General features: G+C 41.1%; 1 protein-coding gene across 1 annotated transcript; it reads right to left on the bottom strand.

Annotated features, from left to right (window-relative positions):
- Positions 1 to 1,145: 1,145 nt before the first annotated feature.
- Positions 1,146 to 20,477, bottom strand: LOC147316946 (uncharacterized). Its single transcript, XM_086313068.1, has 5 exons — positions 19,131 to 20,477; positions 18,099 to 19,061; positions 2,514 to 2,586; positions 2,141 to 2,159; positions 1,146 to 1,596 (listed from the first exon to the last, which is right to left on the bottom strand). The coding sequence occupies exons 1-5, from the start codon at positions 20,475 to 20,477 to the stop codon at positions 1,146 to 1,148; spliced, it is 2,853 nt and encodes a 950-aa protein (XP_086169194.1).
- Positions 20,478 to 21,665: the final 1,188 nt, after the last annotated feature.

Below are 21,665 nucleotides of genomic sequence, written 5' to 3'. Positions count from 1 at the left end.
TCAAAATAAACTATTTCCAGCAGTGCAATATGAGTCCTAAGCATCCCAGAAATGACACAGAAAGTCATAAAGTCAAACATAACTTTTAAAAAGACCAGCATAGGCCCTGAGGCCCTGATGGTAAAAAAGACTACATTTCCGCGAAAATGACGTCACTTCCGGTTTCGGGCAGGTAATGGCGGACATGCAAAAGTTCGCGCTGACGTCTATTCCAACGTAGGAAGTGTTATGACCAGCTGATCGGATCAGCAAAGCGTGTTTCTGGAATATTATGTTTTTGTTCCTGCAAGCGCTTTTTATGCAGTTTTTGCAAAGCTTTATGTGGAAGGAAACCGTGACCTAGGACAAGCTGATGGCATAAGATGTAAGTACAACTCCTCCGGTTTCATATGCAAAAAAAATTATTGCGCTAGCTTACGTGGTTGCAGAGCTACCGGGATTTAAAAATAGTTATGCAAAACAGAGCGTGCCCGCTCCGACCGGCTCTAAAGGGTTAAAAAACCTATGGCAACAAAGTGACACTTAATTTACAAAAGCAGATTTTAATTTCCAGCGATTTCTGTAAAATGTATATGAAATGCTAATTAAATTTAAACAAAAAACAAAAGTAGATATTAATAAAATTCAATTGTAAATATGTGTTGGATTTAGGGAGAAAATCTCAAATTGAAGGTTAAAATTGCCTAATTGTAACAAAAAATAAATTCGTTTGAAATAAATCTCTGAGAAAAATTACTTCGAATTCACTAACAATCTGGCAAAGGTTTAGTAAGAAATTACTAAAATATCCATTACAAAGAAATGAAATTTTTGTCAATTTTTTTATTAACTTTATAAAAAATGAATGAAATTAATTTAACTTCTTTTCTGAGTAAAATTAATCAATTTCAGAAAGAGAACATTCAAACAGTAATTGGTTTTATTGTGGAATATAAAACGTATAAAAAATGTATCATATAATATTTTTCTGCTTAATTTACGTTGTATGCACTGAAAATCTTCACTAGTGCTTGCCCCAAAATAATAGGAAGAATAGTCCATAATTGAAAATACAGTTTCAGCCAACTTCTCGAGAATATCAGCCTTTTCTTTGGAGGTGGGCAGAAGATTTCCTTTCTTTTTATACTCTCAGTGGCTCTTTCCAGTTACATTTCAGTTTCGTATGCAGACTGTGGAATGGGGAACAGCTTCGGCCAGGGCTCACAACGTTCTCTGAACTTCTGCCTTTTGAGAATAATGGTGTCCTGAGAAGATGTGGTTGCAGCAGAGTCTGCATTGAATACAACTGGATTGGATGATGAGTCATAGTCAGTTGGCAATTGATCAGAGGGGCTGCCGAAAACTGGCAGAATGACCAGGGTGATGCCAACAACCTTCACAGCGTATTTGTGTTTTATCTGGTCACTTCTGCGAATAGTGAAGTAATCCTGAAATTCTGGGTCAAAACAGTGAAGACTGAAGTCGTTTGAAATCCCAAAGGTGTTCTTCACAACACTTTGCAGCTCCTCTACTGTTGGTGGGATCCCTGATGGAAGAACCAACTTCTCGATTTGGTTATGAATAATTACACAGAACTTTGCCTCCATCTTGTTCAACCTAGAATAAAATGTAAATGGGCAGAGTTAAGTTAGATTAAGTAGGGTCAACTTGGTCATTTTCTGCTGCTTTCAAAACTAGTAGTTTAATTTAATACAATCATCCATCACAACCTATTTAAAATGCGTAGTCTACATACTGATCAGCGGAATTTAATTTGAGGGATCTTCCAACAACTGAAAAGAACACAACATTAATAACAATCGCACTCTCTGAAGTAAAAATTTTACACACACAAATTGTTAAAGACAAATTAGAATTAATGCTAACATTTTTAAAGGTGAGGTTCACATATAAAACAATGAAACTCTTTATTAGATTAAAAAGGGGATAGACCCTATTTTCTGATCGTGACAGATCATAACATGAAATAACACTATTTATGTATTTATATACTGTATATATCTTCCCATACTTGAAAAGAGGTTCTTTAATCTACACAATGTCATCTCTGTATCCAAACACCATTGGGTGTTAAACATAGAAATTACGAAAGACTTATGTTAGATTAAAAACGTATTACTATATTATTTCCTGAATGTACCTTTGTCTTGAAGATCGTTCTACAGAAACATAAACATCGTGACTGAGCATGGGTCTCACTGATACACGACCAAGTTTAACTGAAAACTCGCATCATCCCTCTATGTGAGCTGTGCCTGCACTAAAGTCACAGGGCTCTGACAGCATGAAAATGAAAACCAGTTATGTCGCTCGACTGAGCTACTTTAGCTTAATTACCACAACTGAAAAACTGCATGGAGACAAAAGCTTCGAAAAACTGTGACTGACAAAATCCCACACAAATGATTTTAACTACATCACTCCACTGAGTGCGAAACTTTTTCATAAAATTAAGTAAATGAGGTTGACGAAGCTGGCATCTGTGTGCCCTGGCACGAAGCACGTAATCTCACTGACTTGGACTTCGCAGATGACATTGCCCTGCTGGGCTCGACTCAGGAAGACCTCCAAAAGTTGACCGCGGCCCTGCAGAGGGAGGCGACAAAAGTTGGATTAAGAATCAGCGCCAAAAAATACAAGGTAATCCGAGTTGGCTATGCACGTGCCCGCATTCCTGTCATGATCAACCAACAACGTGCTCCCTGAAGACCAACACAGAGAGACTGAGGAGGAGCTTCTTCCCGCAGGCGATACGGTCTCTCAATCACACCACCACACAGTACTGACCCACACATATGGTTCTTACACACACACTGGACTTTCTGGACATTGTTTTTGCACACATTGTTTTTTTGCACAACACTGGTCACTATATTCTTCATTTCCGGTTAATACTTGTACAGCTGCTGTTATTGTGTATATATTTATTTAGATTTAGATTTCTTCATACATTCTTATATAGTTCTATATTGTGTATTTTGTTGTACAGTTATTTTATTTTCAACTTTAATTTATATATTTTATCTTATTCCTTCCCAGTTAAATTTACCCTTCATTCTAATTTGTGTTGTACAGTTATTTCATTTTTAACCTTAATTTATATTTTATTCCTTCTTAGTTAAATTTACCCTTTTTAATTGTTCATATTTATTTCCTATCTTATTCATAGCCTTTTCCTTTTTTGTTTTCTTTAGGTCACAAGCAGTTGTCCAAGCATTTCACTACATATCGTACTGTGTATGACTGTGTACGTGACAAATAAAATTTGAATTTGAATTTGAATTTGAATAGCTGGAGAATTTTACATATCTTGGCAGCATCATCTCGAATGACGGGGTCTCTGCCTGCGACGTCTCCAACCTATTTGGAACCCTGACTGTTAGGGTCAAGATCAGACTATTGAACTCTATCGTCTTCCCTACTGCACTTTACGCTAGTGAAACCTGGCGCTCAACAAGTGCAATTATTTAACACCTGAACGTGCTTCAACAACGTGGCCTGCGGCGAATCCTGAGAATTTCCTACCGGGACCGAATAACAAATGAGGAGGTCCTACGAAGAGCAGGCACCTGCCCATTAGCCGATGTTGTTGCAGAAAGGCGCTTCCGCTTTGCAGGCCATATTTTACGCCTACCTCCTCATCGCCCAGCTAAGATTGCCATGACATGGCTTCCACGCACTGGCAAGCGAAAGCAAGGCCGACCAAAGACCACATGGCTTCGAACATTCATGGACGATCTGAGAACTGTCGACATTGCCTGGCACGAAGCTGAAGCAGTCGCTGCTGACCGACATCGATGGAGATCACTAGCTGCCCGATGTGCCGCCCGGCGTAGGAGGAACTAAGTGCTAAGTGCTAAGTAATCCTATTAAAACACTGAACCACTGCAAATCAGCTCACTTTAAAAGAAATCTTGATTGCCTGCATATGCTTTGTATTGTGGCTCCCCTGTGGTGCTCTGATCAGAATCAGAATCAGAATCAGAAAGGGTTTTATTGCCAAATGTTGAGCAGGTTTACAACATTAGGAAATTGCTGCGGTGCTTCAGTGCAAACATGCTGTCATAAATTGCGCTTAAATAGACATGAAAAAATAGAAGTAAGAATAAGAATTAAAAGTGCTACATAGAAAGATATATGCATGAGATATACATGAGATATATACATGAGAATAAGAATTAAAAGTGCTACGTAGAAAGATATATACATGAGTGCAGGTGGTGATCAGTGCCAAAACATGGAATCATGCAGTGAACACAGCGTAGGGTCATGTGTTAGTGGTGGGAACAGTCATACGGTTATTGTTCATGTGACCAACAGCAGAGGGGAAGAAACTGTTCTTATGGCGAGAGGTTCTGGTGCGAATGGACCGGAGCCTCCTGCCTGAGGGTAGCAGGTCAAACAGACTGTGTCCAGGGTGAGAAGGGTCAGCTGAGATCCGAGCTGCACGCCGCAGTGTCCTGGAGGTGTACAGGTCCTGCAGAGATGGGAGTCTGCAGCCAATCACCTTCTCAGCAGAGCGCACAACACGCTGCAGTCTCTGTTTGTCCCTGATAGTGGCTCCAGCGTACCACACGGTGATGGAGGAGGTGAGGATGGACTCGATGATTGTGGTGTAGAACTGCATCATCGTCCGTGTTGGCAGGTTGAATTTCTTCAGCTGCCTCAGGAAGTACATCCTCTGCTGGGCTTTCTTGATGACGGAGGTGATGGTGGGCTCCCACTTCAGGTCCTGAGTGATGGTGTTACCAGGAAGCGGAATGAGTCCACAGAGGTGATGGGGGTGTCAGTCAGGATGATGGGGGGGAGTGGGGCTGTGTGCTTCCTGAAGTCCACAATAATCTCCACTGTCTTCTGGGCATTCAGCACCAGGTTGTTGTGGCTGCACCAAGACACCAGACGTTCAACCTCCCTCCTGTAGGCAGACTCATCCCCGTCTGAGATGAGCCCAATAACGGTAACGGTGATAGGAATACGCCTACAAATAATGTAATGAGGTCAACAGCAAAAATAAATGCCAATGGGCCAGATTTACTAATGCTTTGCCACAGAGCAAAACCTTCTTTGGCTACTGTCAAGATCTTCTAAAGTGTCACAGTGTCAGTGTTGTGACTGAAAGGGACACAGGTATTTTCTGTGGCTGGCCTTATACATATGTGTATTTGTAGGAGTTTCCCTTTCCTGCTACAAAACATTGGGAGAATATTTAAAATAATCATAGAAGCACAATTTAGTAAGGTTTGCATAATGACATTTAATGCTAAATTTAATAGCAGAAAGAATCATGATTTGTTTTGGCTGTGATAGCTAGTATAATTGAAATAGTTCAGGTGTTCGTTTTTTGGGACTTAGTGGGGGATTTGTTATCAGAACGAGTGTATAATTGTTACAGGTGGACAAATTGCTCTAACTTCCTCCCTATTCCTCTTTATTGAGTGCTAACCCTGAATGTTGAGTGCTGAGCCCCTTTCAAGTCTTTAATATGCTTCTGTTATTTTATTTAAACTGAACTGTGTTTCAGTTTTTTAGTCTCATTTTCACATTGACATAGGTACATAATTAAAACATCTCTCCACATCTTTCTCAGCAGTGTACACAGAGAGCTACGCTGAGTTATTTTCATGCAGCTATTAATAAGACTATGACAGAGTAACATATTAATGTCTGAATCTTAAAATATGTAATATCAACTTTAATGAAAACCTGCAGCCTCATGTAGCCTGCAGGGAAAACGAAAAACACAACAGCAATGTGCACGTTTACACACAAGGCACACACATAACACAGAAACAGCTCAGCCTCTAAAAGTAAATAATATTTAATGTTCTTGTACACAACACACAGATCAGCTGTTACATGGAGATTCTAGGTTTATACTGTGGAATAATTTGTGACTGAAAGGCAGCTTTCCTGGGGAATTCTGTGCTCCACCAAGGTTTGTAGTTCTGGGGACCACAGACAGCCTTCTTTTATTGATCTAGCTGTCAGGACATTACTCTTCTTGGACTTTCTCATTAAGTGTGCTGGTTTTTGAACCACTAATTTACACTACTCTTTGTAGGTAATTATTCAAATAAACTAGCTACATCTTTATACATAAATTACAGCACTGTAAGTATGCTAACTTGCTCTGTCGCTTTAAGTCGTGAAAATGGCACCAACCTCCAAAATAGCATTTTGATATGGTCCTAAATTTCATGATGATAGCTCTAACTCTTTGTTTTGTCTTTATAAGTTTTCTTGCATGAACTACCATTAAAGTGACATTTGTGTCAAAAAACAAGTATGATAGACTGACGTTAAACTTTATTTCTTATCACTAGCCTCTAAACTGCAGTCTAGACCTATCTACATGCATCATGGCTAACCAAAGTACTTCTGTATAGTTAAAATTATTCACTATTCTGTGGCTGCAGCCACTTACACCTTCACATACTGAAAGTTCTCTGTGCTTTCTGAGTGCTTTGAGCTAATACTAGCTTTTTTGTTAGGGTGTGTTACTGTGCCTCGACTCACAGGTGTGTCTAACGTTTGTGGATGGCATGAATCACTGGTTTAGCTTCATGATAGTTAGCATTCAAACTCTGGATTTTTTTTATGTTAGTGATAATATTTTTTGTGCTTTTTGCATTGTTAGAGATGATTTGAAACAGTCTTTTTAAAGTAGTTTTTAACAGTTTAAATGTCTTTATATATTTGATTGATGCTGTTTTATTCTGGTAATCATATTTATAGATTTGATTTGACAGCTGTAACCACCACAACCCTTAACCCAGACTGCCTTTACATCAAACCTCTTGTTCCTCAAACATTGCAACAAATAAAATGAAAGATAATCATTGCAAATACTTATTGTTTAAAAAGTTAACACAAATATGAAAAGTTATCAATAAATAGTATATTTTCAAATCAAATCAAATCAAATCAAATCACTTTTATTGTCACATCACATGTGCAGGCACACTGGCACAGCACATGCGAGTGAAATTCTTGTGTGCGAGCCCCACAAGCAAACACAACAACACAAACGAGCAAAATACAAGAATGGCCAACCTGAAACTAATAAATATATGTACAATATATAATAGTGTATGCATTTCTGGATGTGTATACTAAATATTTTCCTACGTGTGTGTGTGTGTGTGTGTGTGTGTGTGTGTGTGTGTGTGTGTGTGTGTGTGTATACACATTTTTACAAATTAAATAGTAAAATAAATAAATAAATAAATAATAATAATAATAATAATAATAATAATAATAATAAAATATATAAAATATACAGAGTTGAATATGTGCAAAACAAGTGGCATTTATATACAGTGTGGAGTGCATAATGTTGAAGTTCCAGTAGTGAAGCTGAGGTGTCTATGACGTGTTCAGCAGTCTGATGGCCTGATGGAAAAAGCTGTCTCTCAGTCTGCTGGTACGGGACCGGATGCTGCAGAACCTCCTTCCTGATGGAAGCAGTCTGAACAGTTTATGGCTGGGGTGACTGGAGTCCTTGATGATCCTCCCCGCTTTCCTCAGGCAGCGCTTCCTGTAGATGTCTTGGAGGGAGGGAAGCTCACCTCCAATTATCCGTTCAGAGCACCGCACTACTCGCTGGAGAGCTTTGCAGTTGTAGGCGGTGCTGTTGCCATACCAGGTGGTGATGCATCCAGTGAGGATGCTCTCAATGGCACAGTGATAGAAGGTCCTGAGGATGCGGGGGCTCATGCCGAATCTTTTCAGTCTCCTGCGAAAGAAGAGGCGCTGCTGCGCCTTCTTCACTGTTTTGTTTGTGTGTACTGACCACGTAAGATCCTCAGCCAGATGTACTCCAAGGAACCGGAAGCTGCTCACTCTCTCCACAGCAGCGCCGTTGATGGTGATGGGGGTGTGTACTTCTCTGCACCTCCGGAAGTCCACTATCAACTCCTTTGTCTTTGCGACGTTGAGGGTATTTTAAAAAGAAAACAACTTTTGAAAGAAAAATCCAAATCTTGCCGTATTTTTCTGTAATACTAATAACAGAAGATTGTGCAACAAACCAATATAACTTTTTTTTTCAGAGTAAATGTCTTAAATAATTGTGGGTATAGCTAAAATTATATTAAAAAGTAATAGCAACCACACATACATGAAGACATTTCCACACACAGTAGTAAAACGATGCCCCTGGTGGCAAAATTTGGGTATTCACACAACTTAATTGTGTGGATGCCTTAATAGGCATCCACACTATTGAGATTCTGTTTCTCTTTCTTCTTTATTATTATTCCGGGTGTTTCCGTACACTTTTCGCCGTGGATCTACTTCCACAATTTTTGTGCTATTTTCACCGTTCAAACTCTAAACTGTTCTGCTCTTTCTGCTAATGCCGGCTATGACTTTTGGTGTTTATTACTATTATACTTTTTAAAATATTACACTTTTTTCCTTTAATTTGTCCCATTGAAATGAATGGGAAACTTCCACAATTCTGCTAAAACTTGCTTGTCTTTGAAACTTAACTACTGCCTCATACTTTCACCTAGAAACTCCATTCAAACTTTAAAATGTTCTCAAATGATTTGGCTATTCCTGTATGATTCAGCTTTTTCAGATCTTCTACCGTTTTAATCTTATCCCTCTTTTAGTTTTCAGTTGCAAAATTGTGATTTTTCAGAAAATACATGCGTTGCTATGGTTGCTATGCAATTAACTCAGAGGGGACAGTGAAACTGTTTGAATTTTCTCTTCATGTCCAAACAACTTCTTGCTACTCGCTCAATTTCCACTCAAGCCCCACAAATTATACATCAAAACGTAGGTATTTTTGCTGGCTTTCAGAAAATGTCCCTATCATTGTTGTGGGACTCATAGATATTTTGCAAATCTCCTCAGAGTAACACAAAGTCAGAAAACTCTCCATATAAACTCAATGGAGAGTTTGTTCAAAATCACCGCTGGATTTCTCTAATGAGAGGCATTTTCAAATTGTCATATCTCCTTAACGAAGCAAAGTTAAGACATGAGGCTTGTCCCCGTATATGTTCAGACACTCCTGACGCTCACAATTCAAGAATTTCTTTCTCACCTATTACCGTTCTGAAATGAGTTGGACTTGTTTGAGGGTAGGAAATTTGTCCCTCGCTCAGATTTCATCAGATTTCAAACACTGGAAATGAGGCACTTTTTTCTCTCGTCATATCTTTTTGATGGATTTCCACAGAGCCCTGAAAATTTCCATAACTGTTCACCAAAGCCTGCTGTTTCTTACGGTGAAAGAATGATTTTGATGCTCCATATAGATTTAGAGTTACCAAAGGTTGTTTGAGCGCAAGTCAAGGCAGTTTTTGCTTCGCCTCTACTCAGTTACAGTGTATTACAAGTCATATATCTTTAATAATTTATGTTTTATCTCTGAATTATGAAGACCTGAAGATTCCCCCATCTCTTCTGAATAAAACGATGCCTGAATGACCGTTCTAGCCTCTACGGTTAGGGAATTATGGCCATTTGTTCGAGTGGAATCCTGAATGTCAGAAATACACTGAAGAAAACTCACACCTCTCTCTGTGTCTGTGTCTGTGTCTGTGTGTGTAAGGGCTGACTACAGCAGGTGCAGCTAATTTAACTGACCTACATATACCAAGCCCAGACTCTCCACAGCTCCTGTTCCCTTTACTGTCTGTGTATGTGTGTCTGTGTATCAATATTTCTCCTATGTTTAAGTATTACTCCTCAATCATAGTATTTCTGCTAAAACAAAGTACTTCTGCTACATCTCAGTACTTCTGCTAAATCATAGTATTTTTGCTAAATCATAGTATTTTTGCAGAATCATGGTATTTGTGCAAAATCATGGTTTTGAGGCCAAATCATAATATTTCTGTTATTTTATAATATATGTGCTGAATATATTATATGTGCCAAATCATAGTATTTATCCCAAATTATAGTATTTATGCCAAATTACAGTATTTCTGCTAAAAAGCAGAAATAGTCCTTTTTAGCAGGAATTTCTGCCAAAACGCAGTATTATTGCCAAATCATAGTATTTGAACCCAATCATAGTATTTCTGCTAAATCATAGCATTTGTGCCAAATCATGGTATTTGTGCAAAAACATAGTATGTCTGAAAAACCATAGTATATCTCTTATGTTATAGTATTACTACTAAGGCATAGTACTTGTGCCAAATAATAGTATTTGTTGCACATCATAGTATTGGAACCAAAACATAGTATTTGTCCCAAAGCATCGTATTTGTATGGAGTAATAGTATTTCTTCTAAATCATAGTATTTCAATCAAATCTCAGTAGTTGTGTTAAAATGCAGTATTATTGCCAAATCATAGTATTTGTACCCAATCATAGTATTTTTGCCATGTCATCGTATGTGTGCCGAATCATGGTATTTTTGCCAAATCGTGATATTTGTGCCCAATTAATAATTCTGTTATGTTATAGTATTACTACTAAGTCGTAGAATATCTGTTATGTTATAGTGTATCTGCGGAATATAGTATGTGTGCCAAATCGTAGTATTTATACCAAATCACAGTATTTGTGCTAAAACACAGTATTTCTGCCATAGTGTGGTATTTGTGCAAGAACATTGAACTGTTATGTTATAGTATTATTACTAAGTCATAGTATTTCTGCCAAAACATAGTATTTGTGCCAAAGCATCGTATTTGTATGGAGTCATAGTATTTCTTCTAAATCATAGTATTTCAATCAAATCTTAGTAGTTGTTGTTAAAACGCAGTATTATTGCCAAATCATAGTATTTGTACCCATTCATAGTATTTCTGCTAAATCATAGCATTTGTGCCAAATCATGGTATTTGTGCAAAAACATAGTATGTCTGCAAAACCATAGTATATCTCTTATGTTATAGTATTACTACTAAGGCATAGTATTTCTGCCAAATCATAGTATTTGTACTGAATCATAGTACTTGTGCCAAATCATAGTATTTGTTGCACATCATAGTATTGGAACCAAAACATAGTATTTGTCTCAAAGCATCGTATTTGTATGGAGTAATAGTATTTCTTCTAAATCATAGTATTTCAATCAAATCTCAGTAGTTGTGTTAAAATGCAGTATTATTGCCAAATCATAGTATTTGTACCCAATCATAGTATTTTTGCCAAATCGTGGTATTTGCGCCCAATTAATAATTCTGTTATGTTATAGTATTACTACTAAGTCGTAGAATATCTGTTATGTTATAGTGTATCTGCGAAATATAGTATGTGTGCCAAATCATAGTATTTATACCAAATCACAGTATCTGTGCTAAAACATAGTATTTCTGCCATATTGTGGTATTTGTGCAAGAACATTGAACTGTTATGTTATAGTATTACTACTAAGTCATAGTATTTCTGCGTTGTTATAGTATTTGTGCTAAAACGTAGTATCTCTGCCAAGTCATAGAATTAATGCAATTTCATAGTTTTTTTTAGGAAATCTGTTATGTTATAGTATTACTACTAAGTCATAGTATTTCTGCCAAATCATAGTATTTGTGCCAAAGCATCGTATTTGTATGGAGTCATAGTAGTTCTTCTAAATCATAGTATTTCAATCAAATCTCAGTAGTTGTTGTTAAAACGCAGTATTATTGCCAAATCATAGTATTTGAACCCAATCATAGTATTTCTGCTAAATCACAGTATTTGTGCCAAATCATGGTATTTGTGCAAAAACATAGTATGTCTGCAAAACCATAGTATATCTCTTATGTTATAGTATTACTACTAAGGCATAGTATTTATGCCAAATCATAGTATGTATGCCAAATTACAGTATTTCTGCTAAAACGCAGAAATACTACCTTTTAGCAGGAATTTCTACCAAAAGATAGTACTTCTGCTAAATCAGAGTATTTCTGCCAAATCAGAGTATTTGTACTAAATCATAGTACTTGTGCCAAATCATAGTATTTGTTGCACATCATAGTATTGGAATCAAAACATAGTATTTGTCCCAAAGCATCGTATTTGTATGGAGTCATAGTATTTCTTCTAAATCATAGTATTTCAATCAAATCTCAGTAGTTGTGTTAAAATGCAGTATTATTGCCAAATCATAGTATTTCTACCCAATCATAGTATTTTTGCCATGTCATCATATTTGTGCTGAATCATGGCATTTTTGCCAAATCGTGGTATTTGTGCCCAAATAATAATTCTGTTATGTTATAGTATTACTACTAAGTATTACTACCCTGTAAAAAGTGGCATCAGACTGATTTGTAGTGGAGGAATTTGTTGCCAGTTTTCTTAATCTTTAATCTGTATGCATGTTGTAATGCATACCCTGTTCTTAATCATAGAAACCACACCATATCACCTCTCCACATCCTCCTACTGTATGCCATACCTCCCTGTACCATCCATCTGACCGCAATAAACTCCACCTGTGGTAATCTAATCCCTGGATGTCAGCCTCTCCTTCTGACCGAGGATAGTTATAGTATTTGAGCCAAATCATAGTATTTGTGCTAAAACATAGTATTTCTTCCAAATCATAGTATTTGTGCCAAAGTATAGTATTTCTTCCAAATCATAGTATAACTGCACAATAAAGGTTCTTGAGCCACATCAGTGGTTGTGCCAAATCTTAGTATTTCTTCTAAATCCTAGTAATTCTGCTCAATGATAGAATTTCTGCTATGCTGTAGTACTTTTTTCTAGATTGTAGTACTTCTGCTAAGTCAAAGTATTTCATGTAAATCATAGTATTTCTACCAAGTCCCAGTGTTTCTGCTAAATCATAAATAATGTTTTAGTACAAATTGTATGATTTGGCAGAACTTTCTGTGTTCCAGCACAAATGCTATGATTTGGCAGGAAAAAAATATTATTTAGTATAAATACTAAGTTTGAGCAGAAATACTATGTTTAAACTTTAAAAAATTCTGCTATTTCTGATGATGTGTGTTATGACTTTTGACCATTGAAATGAATGGAACACATTATCAATGTGGTCACTGATTTTGCATGATGGGCTGAGCTGTGTTTTAGCTCAGTGAGATAAGCATCCGTTCTCAGACTGGGAGGCCTGGGTTCAAATCCAGCTTATGGCAACATTTCTTTCACTTAACAGTTAAACTTTTTTTTAACTCTTTTCAACACAAATTTCATCTTTTTCACCCCTTTTCAGCAAAATTTTCAGTTTTTTAAACCCCTTTTCAGGACAAATCCAAACTTTTTCAGCTCTTTTTCAGCAAAAACCTCTTTTCAGCAGAATTCTGCTCATTCACCTCTTTTCAGCAGAAATTCTGCTGATTGAACTCTTTTCAGCAGAATTTTCACCTCTTTTTTTGCCCAAATTCTGCTTATTCACCTCTTCTGAAAAATTTTCAGCCTTTCCACCTCTTATCAGCACAATTCTCAGCAGCTTCTGCTCATTTCAGCACAATTGTCAATCTCTCCACCTCTTCTTTGTGAGAAAGTGTTTGGCTCAGTTAGCTCCTTTGACCAGGAGGGCCAGGTTCAAATCCTGCTCAGGGCAGCTTTTTTTTTTTTTTTTTGTTTCAACTTTTTCAGCTTTTTTCAGCAGACATCTTCAGCGTTAAGGCATCCACACTGCATTTTCGCAGGAAATGCAAATTTTTTCTAGTTACTTTTTGGTATCCCTTATTTCCCAATGAGTCGGTTCACCAGATGCAACTCGTACTTTGATTTGGCATTCGATTTATGCCAGATGCCCCTCGTGACACATCCCAAGGACTTTAACTAGCTTGACCTCCTAAGCTGCTGTGTGTGCTTTATATTACAGTTACTGTCCTTTGGTGACATTAATCATGTAGTGAAAACCTGATAGCATAACACTTTAATTCCTGGACTTTTTTTTCTTATTTGTATTTAAGGTGAACTGGGGTTGTGCTGCTGGAACCATAATTTCTCTGAGGGGACCTCCCCACGGGATTAAGTTCTATTCTATTCTAACAACCCCAAAGTTTTACCAAAGTTTTTAGCTTTTATGACATTGTACAAGATGTGGTGTAACTTCTACTATGAATATAAAATTCCTCTGTTAAATCTGTTGCCACAAAGCTGCATGCTCACCTGCCTCAGAACAGCTTCTGGCCTTTGAGCTTGTATGTTGCCACTGAGGTAACAACAGTGAGTAACAGAACATTGTCTCATATCTCCAAGGGCTTCTGTGCTGTGGCTGATTACTGCCTTGAGGATCACGAGCCCAGCTGTTCTAATGTTACTATTCCTCAAAGGAAAGTGTGCTACTTGACTAAATGCATATATTAAACGTGTTAAAAATGGGAGCAATTATTCTAAAGAGCCATTTAGCTATCCAGGGGGGATTTCCTCAAACACATTTCATGGTGACAGCAGTGTGTTGATGCATATCTGTGAGATATTAGTGCGCTAGTGGAGTGGACTGGATGGCTAAGGTAGTGAGATTGCTCTGAAATGAACCTTTTGTTTTACTGACGCTGGATGTTGTGTTTTCCAGGTGATGGGGCATGCTCCCCTCAGAACAAATGCAGAACCATTCAAACATCTTATTTTTGTGCTCACAGGCCAATGTGTTACAGCTAAATGCAAAAAAATACATTTTCAAAATTCAGTCCTCTTGTCTGCTGCTACGAAGGTCAGACTTAACCAAAAAAGGACGCCTTAGATTGCCAGAAATTGAACTGCAGCTTTGTCCCCAGTTCAGGGAAAAGCGATCAGATGCTGACGGCATGTTTTGAAAGGGCATATGCATAAGCGTGCACTTGTCACTTAAGCTGGGGCTCATAAATGCAATCTCGATTCCCCTAAGATCCCCTGAGGACGACACCGAGCATACAATTCACCTCTCAGCAGACGAGGCGGCAAAGAACAATGGAGATGCAGAGGTGTGAAAAAAGATGGTGCTGACTCTCTGACAGGTGAGACAGTGGTGTCACACCGAGCATGCCCACACTGTGGAAACACTGATACTCATTGTAAGTACACTGTTTCTGTCATACAGTACATCTTTACAGAAAGCGGCTTTATTTTCTCACGGTGCTGTGGGCTCATACACTATATCTGCTTTGTGAGATTAAAAGCACAAACCTACCAGGCTTTGGGGATTAACTTGTTTGAATAGATTAGGAGGCTACATCGGAATTGTTTTACACACTACTACTTCTTTTAACTCTGCATACTCATATCCAGAGTTAGCATCAGTAGTATAAATTATTCAGAGGTAGATTATCAGTCACAAGATTTTTCACAGTGGGGACCAAACCTAAAAACACAGTGTTTAAAAAGAACATATAACGAATTATGTAATCCAGTTTATATTAAGTATTTTATATTCTTCAATGTAAACACTTCTTACCTCAGCAATAGCTCTGCACACTGAAATGGGCTGGGAGGGGGTGGGGATTATGCTCTGTTGTAGGTGAGTAGTCGGTGCACGCATTGATTTATAATAGTTTTGAAAAAAGTTAATAACTTTTTTAATAATAACTTTTAATAATGCTTTTAATAATAACTTTCTTTCCGTAGTCATGGCAAAGTCTTAACATGACCATCAAAGCTTCATAGAAAGTGTTGGTTTTTTTTAACTTAAATTGTTTTTTGTTTTTTAGTTTTTAGGTTTTTTTATTTAATATTTACACAGCAGCACTGACTTTATTGTGCTCCTGTTTGCTTCTTATAACTACATATAGAATGCATTTAGTCCTTAAAGTAACCACTAAATTATGACAAGTAGAAGCATGAAGTACAATTACAATGCTGACAATACTGGAAATTTTATATAAACACAGGAAAGTAAAGTTGTTCAGCAAGCTTTTTTTTCTCTACACAGTCCAAGAAGAAAGTATCCTTGCTGCTTCCATAGGATGCATAATGATTAACTGATAATGAGCAAAAGTGAGGAACACTAGAAAAACAGAAGTTCTGCCAGTTTGCTGGTGTGGAGCATTCAGGGATATGCCTCAGTCTATAGTGCTCCACCCCAAGAGCTATATCTCAGACTCTGCAGGCCTCAGTTAACATTTTACATTTATTATTTAATTAGAAAAAGACTGAACAAGTATGGCTTGTTTGAAAGCTACCAGTCTACTGAACTGATATTATTTTGTCATATCTAGTGAAACCAAACCTGTTAATTAATTTGGTTTATTAGGTTTCTTTGTTCCCCCAAAACAGTACTATTATCCTGTTGGCATTAAAAAAAAGAGGTTGATTAATGTTCGTCTGTTCTTGTGGATACAAGCCTAGTATAAATGACTTTGGGTCTCATGAAATGTCTTTGGTGATGGTTCTTACATGTCATTCTGACAGACCTAACATGCTCTCATATAACTGCACAACAGAACACAGTGAAACAAAGATCCAGCACACTGGTTACTTATCACCAGAACCCCCTCCTACCAGCACATCACCCCTGTTCTTCAGGAACTTCACTGGCTCCCTGTGAAATTCCGGATAATTTTCAAACTTCTTCTGCTCACCTTCAAGGCCATTCATAACCTCGCTCCTTCTTACCTTTCTGATCTGTTAACCACCACTTGTTCTGCCCGTTCACTTCGTTCTTCTTCTATCCAGCTTACTATACCTTCCTTCCGCCTCACCACCATGTGAAGCAGAGCTTTCAGCTGCTCTGCTCCCAGGCTGTGGAACTCTCTGCCGCCAGAAATAAGAAATATTGGTTCTCTCCCCCAGTTTAAATCCCAACTCAAAACTCATCTGTTCAAATCTGCATATTCACTGTGAATCCACTGTTTGTTCATTTTATCTTGTGCTTTTGTTTTATTGTTCTTATATTCTGCCATTGTTTTACTAAGTGTTTTATCCTATTGTAAAGTGTCCTTGGGTGACTTGAAAGGCGCTCATAAATAAAATTTATTACTATTATTATTATTACTGAAAACTGTTAAAAAAGTAAGAAATCATGCAAGCATATGTAACCACTGAAACGTTAAAATAAAAATATACTAGACACATGTATTTACCGCACCCAGGGAGAAAGTACTCATAATAATTGGTTTCACAATAATACCTCCGCAAAGGTTGTATTTTTCTTCAACTGCAAAGGCTGCATCATTTTTATTCTTCAGAACACAGAGCAGTGTTCATTATACAGGGTGGGCCATTTATATGGATACACCGTAATAACATGGGAATGGTTGGTGATATTAAAGTCCTGTTTGTGGCACATTAGCATAAGTGAGGGGGCAAACTCCTCAAGATGGGTGGTGACCATGGTGGCCATTTAGAAGTCGGCCATCTTGGATACAACTTTTTTTTTTTTTTTTTCAATAGGAAGAGGGCCATGTGACACATCAAACTTATTGTCACGGCTGGGGCGGCAGTCGTGTGGAGGGTGAGAAAGGAGGATCCAATAGCAGACAATGGCGGAGGTGCAAGTGGGTTTATTTACAGTGCACAAAACCAAGGTGTGAGCAGAACCGAACATAAACCTAAACTGGGAAAACTAATGCAAAAGGGAGGACATGAAACGAGGAGGAGAGAGACACTAAGAAACATGGAATAATGCAGACTACATGGAATTAAACAGACGACGCGACAGAGAGCACAGGAAAACACAGGGCTTAAATACACGGGGAGTAATCAGGGAATGGGCCACAGGAGGGAGACACAGCTGGGAGCAATAAGGCTAACGAGACAGGGGAGAGGTAAAACTGAACACACTGACATGAGACATGAACTTTCAGAATAAAACAGGAAACTAACAGACACAGAGAATCAGACAGGACACTGAACATGACAGGCAGACTCATGAGCAGACACAATAACACCATGGACAGACAGAAGGAACACAGAGAAGTGGGAGCAGGCAGGCAAAGAACAGAAACCTAACAAATGGCAAAATCACAACAGAATACACACTCGGAATGAACAAAAGCATAAGGAAACACAAAACACTGAGTCCTCAGACTCAGGACCATGACAGTACCCCCCCCCCCCCCCCCCCCCCCTCAAGGGCTGGCACCAGACAGCCCAACAGAAACACAAAAACGGACCAAAACCAAAAAAAACCCCCACGAACCAAAAAACAGAAAACGACCCGACCAGGGCGGGCGGTGGGGGTCCAGGACGGAGGGACACAGTCCGAAAAGGCCCAGACGGACAAGGTCAGGGGGCCGACCCGGAGGCCAAAACAGTTCAGTTCCGGGGGCCGACCGTGTGAAAGGCAGCGGCAGTGGGGCAGGTCCGGATGCCGGCCACGCAGTAGGCAGTGGCGCGGAAACAGTTCTGGGGGCCGACCGTGCAGACGGCAACAGCGGCGTGGAAACAGTTCTGGGGGCCGACCGTGCGGACGGCAACAGCGGCGTGGAAACAGTTCTGGGGGCCGACCGTGCGGACGGCAACAGCGGCGTGGAAACAGCTCTGGGGGCTGACCGTGCGGACGGCAACAGCGGCGTGGAAACAAGTCCGGAGGCCGGCCACGTGGAAGGCAGTGGCGGCGTTCAGGAGGGCGTTCAGGAGGGCGTCCACGGTGGCGGAGATGCCCAACAAGCGGCCTGGCAGATGACCGACGATGTGAAGGTGGTAGTAGGGGACCTGAAGGCTGCGTGGCCCCTGCAGCCCCAGGCGAAGCGGAGGCTGGACCAGACGAGGCGGAGGCGGAGGCTGGACCAGACGAAGCTGATGAGGACGCTGAAGCAGAAGCTGGACCAGGCGAGGATGATGAGGATGCTGGAGCCGGACCAGGCGATGCTGATGAGTATGCTGGAGCCGGACCAGGCGACGAGGATGAAGACACGGAGGCTGGACCAGACGAGGATGAAGACACGGAGGCTGGACCAGACGAGGATGAAGCAGTGGCTGGACCAGACGAGGATGAAGCGGAGGCTGGACCAGACGAGGATGAAGCGGAGGCTGAACCAGACGAGGATGAAGCGGAGGCTGGACCAGACGAGGATGAAGCAGTGGCTGGACCAGACGAGGATGAAGCAGTGGCTGGACCAGACGAGGATGCAGAGGCTGGACCAGACGAAGATGATGAGGATGCAGAGGCTGGACCGGATGAAGCCAAAGCAGACGCTGGACCAGGCGACGAGGATGAAGCCAAAGCAGATGCTGAAACCGGACCAGGCGAGGCCGAAGACTCTGAGGCCACAGCAGGCGAGGGTGATGAGACTGCAGTTGGTGATGAGACTGCAGCTGGTGATGAGACTGCAGCTGGTGGCTGGACGGGCTCCTCGGGCCCCCCAGCTGACGAGGCAGAAGGCTGGACGGGCTCCTCGGGCCCCCCAGCAAAAACAGTCTCAGATCCAGTGGGCACTGGAGCCCCTGGCACACACAGAACAGAACCAGCAGGCACACGGGCCTCTGGCAGGAACGCAACAGAACCAGCAGGCACGCGGGCCTCTGGCAGGGACGCAACAGAACCAGCAGGCACGGAGACCTCTGGCAGGGACAGAACGGAACCAGCAGGCGCACGGGCCTCTGGCAGAGACAGAACAGAACCAGCAGGCGCGGAGACCTCTGGCAGAGACAGAACGGAACCAGCAGGCGCACGGGCCTCTGGCAGGGACGGAACAGAACCAGCAGGCGCACGGGCCTCTGGCAGGGACAAAACAGACTGCAGCTGCGCGGAGCACCGACCCTGCTCAGGCAGCGACAGCCGGGTGCAGTTCTCAGCTGGGTTCTTAGCCTCCAGGGGTCCAGAGTCAGCTGAGGGCTGTAACTTAACCTCTGGTGAGGCCCTGGAGCAAGTAGCAGTCTCTAAACCAGCCAGCTGTTGAGGAACGATTGCATTTTTAACGTGTTTGTCTCTCTGCAAATAATACGTACTAGAAAAAGAGTCAAAAATGGGAGGCACAAGCGCAGCCTCCCGTTCACAGGGAGTCTGTGAAGACAGAGACGGCATAGATGACTGGGCTAGCGGGGATACCGGAGACCGAGTTGAATGCTGCTGTGCAGCTAAACGAGGTAAAGACAGCTGAGCAGGAGAATGAACGGGCAACAAACAGTCCTCCTTGTCATCTGCTGCACCAAACAAAGCCCCTGAATAAACTGTCCCACAGTCCAAAACAGAAAAAGAGTCCTTCTCACTCACCACAGTCGGCAGTTCTAAAGTCCTAATATCCGGCTGCGGGGTGACGCACCGACGGTGCGATCGTCGCTTCCTCCATGCTGACGGATCCAACGGGCCGGGCAAAATCACATCCGGCGGGCCGGGCAAAATCACATCCGGCGGGCCGGGCAAAACCTCCGGCGGGCCGGGTAAAACCTCCGGCAGGAGAAGCTCACGTGACTGCTCCGGGGTGGTCGTAGTCCGCTGCTGCTGGACAAAGTCTGTGGTTTCCCGAGCTTGCACTACCCCCCGGGCTTTATGTAGGGTGCAAAGGAAGGCGGAAACTCCCTTAAGCTGGCAGAGGTAGGGATTTCCCTCCAGGATTGCCTCGATGGCATTTAACCCCACCACTTTTGCCCTTGTGTTGGTGGTGTGAGTTACCCAGTCCATCAGGCGTTGGATGCGTGTGAGGTCGCTCTCTCCGGACAAAGCTGCTGGATCCATCTCGTGGTCGCGTCGTACTGTCACGGCTGGGGCGGCAGTCGTGTGGAGGGTGAGAAAGGAGGATCCAATAGCAGACAATGGCGGAGGTGCAAGTGGGTTTATTTACAGTGCACAAAACCAAGGTGTGAGCAGAACCGAACATAAACCTAAACTGGGAAAACTAATGCAAAAGGGAGGACATGAAACGAGGAGGAGAGAGACACTAAGAAACATGGAATAATGCAGACTACATGGAATTAAACAGACGACGCGACAGAGAGCACAGGAAAACACAGGGCTTAAATACACGGGGAGTAATCAGGGAATGGGCCACAGGAGGGAGACACAGCTGGGAGCAATAAGGCTAACGAGACAGGGGAGAGGTAAAACTGAACACACTGACATGAGACATGAACTTTCAGAATAAAACAGGAAACTAACAGACACAGAGAATCAGACAGGACACTGAACATGACAGGCAGACTCATGAGCAGACACAATAACACCATGGACAGACAGAAGGAACACAGAGAAGTGGGAGCAGGCAGGCAAAGAACAGAAACCTAACAAATGGCAAAATCACAACAGAATACACACTCGGAATGAACAAAAGCATAAGGAAACACAAAACACTGAGTCCTCAGACTCAGGACCATGACACTTATTGGTAATGTCACAAGAAAAAGAATGGTGTGCTTGGTTTCAACATAACTTTATTCTTTCATGAGTTATTTACAAGTTTCTCTTTGTTCACAGCCATTGACATGTCGAAGAGGTTAACACGTGAGGAGTGGATCAAAATTGTGTTGATATCTGGTGAACGCAGTAACCGGGTCATTGCAGCAGATTTCAATGCAAGACACCCTACGAGACCACCCATCGCCCATGCTACAGTTAGCAAACTGCTTGCTATGTTTCGTGAAACTGGTTCAGTGTTGGATTTGCCAAAATATGGACGCAAAAAAACTGTCACTAATGAAGAAACATCAGTGGCTGTCCTTCATTCAGCAAGAGCCCACAGCGTAGTACTCGCCGCATGTCACTGGAGAGTGGCATTAGTCGAACATCCCTTCAGTGGATATTAGCTACTCACAAATGGCACCCTTACAAACTCCAGATACTGCAGCATCTCAACGAGGATGACCCAGATCGGCGCACAGAATTTGCAGAATGGGCAAAACAAAAATTGGAACAGGACCCTCAGTTCAT

The sequence above is a fragment of the Aulonocara sp. 'chitande type north' Nkhata Bay genome, linkage group LG12, assembly GCF_057382095.1.
Source record: "Aulonocara sp. 'chitande type north' Nkhata Bay isolate Kocher_YH1m ecotype deep benthic linkage group LG12, A_spYH_male_GT1.1, whole genome shotgun sequence".
Taxonomy (NCBI): Eukaryota; Metazoa; Chordata; class Actinopteri; order Cichliformes; family Cichlidae; genus Aulonocara; species Aulonocara sp. 'chitande type north' Nkhata Bay.
The sequence above is the reverse complement of the archived record's forward strand: the minus strand, read 5'-3'. Positions and strand labels throughout refer to the sequence as shown.

What these genes read in the sequence shown, in the direction of transcription:
- LOC147316946 (XM_086313068.1), bottom strand. Translation starts at nt 20,477, where the DNA reads ATGGATCCAGCAGCTTTGTCCGGAGAGAGCGACCTCACACGCATCCAA. An exon ending in CCGTCCAGCCACCAGCTGCA is followed by an intron (nt 19,062 to 19,130) that starts GTCTCATCACCA and finishes GTGGCCTCAGAG; the next exon opens with TCTTCGGCCTCGCCTGGTCC. An exon ending in TGAACTGTTTTGGCCTCCGG is followed by an intron (nt 2,587 to 18,098) that starts GTCGGCCCCCTG and finishes CTCCCTCTGCAG; the next exon opens with GGCCGCGGTCAACTTTTGGA.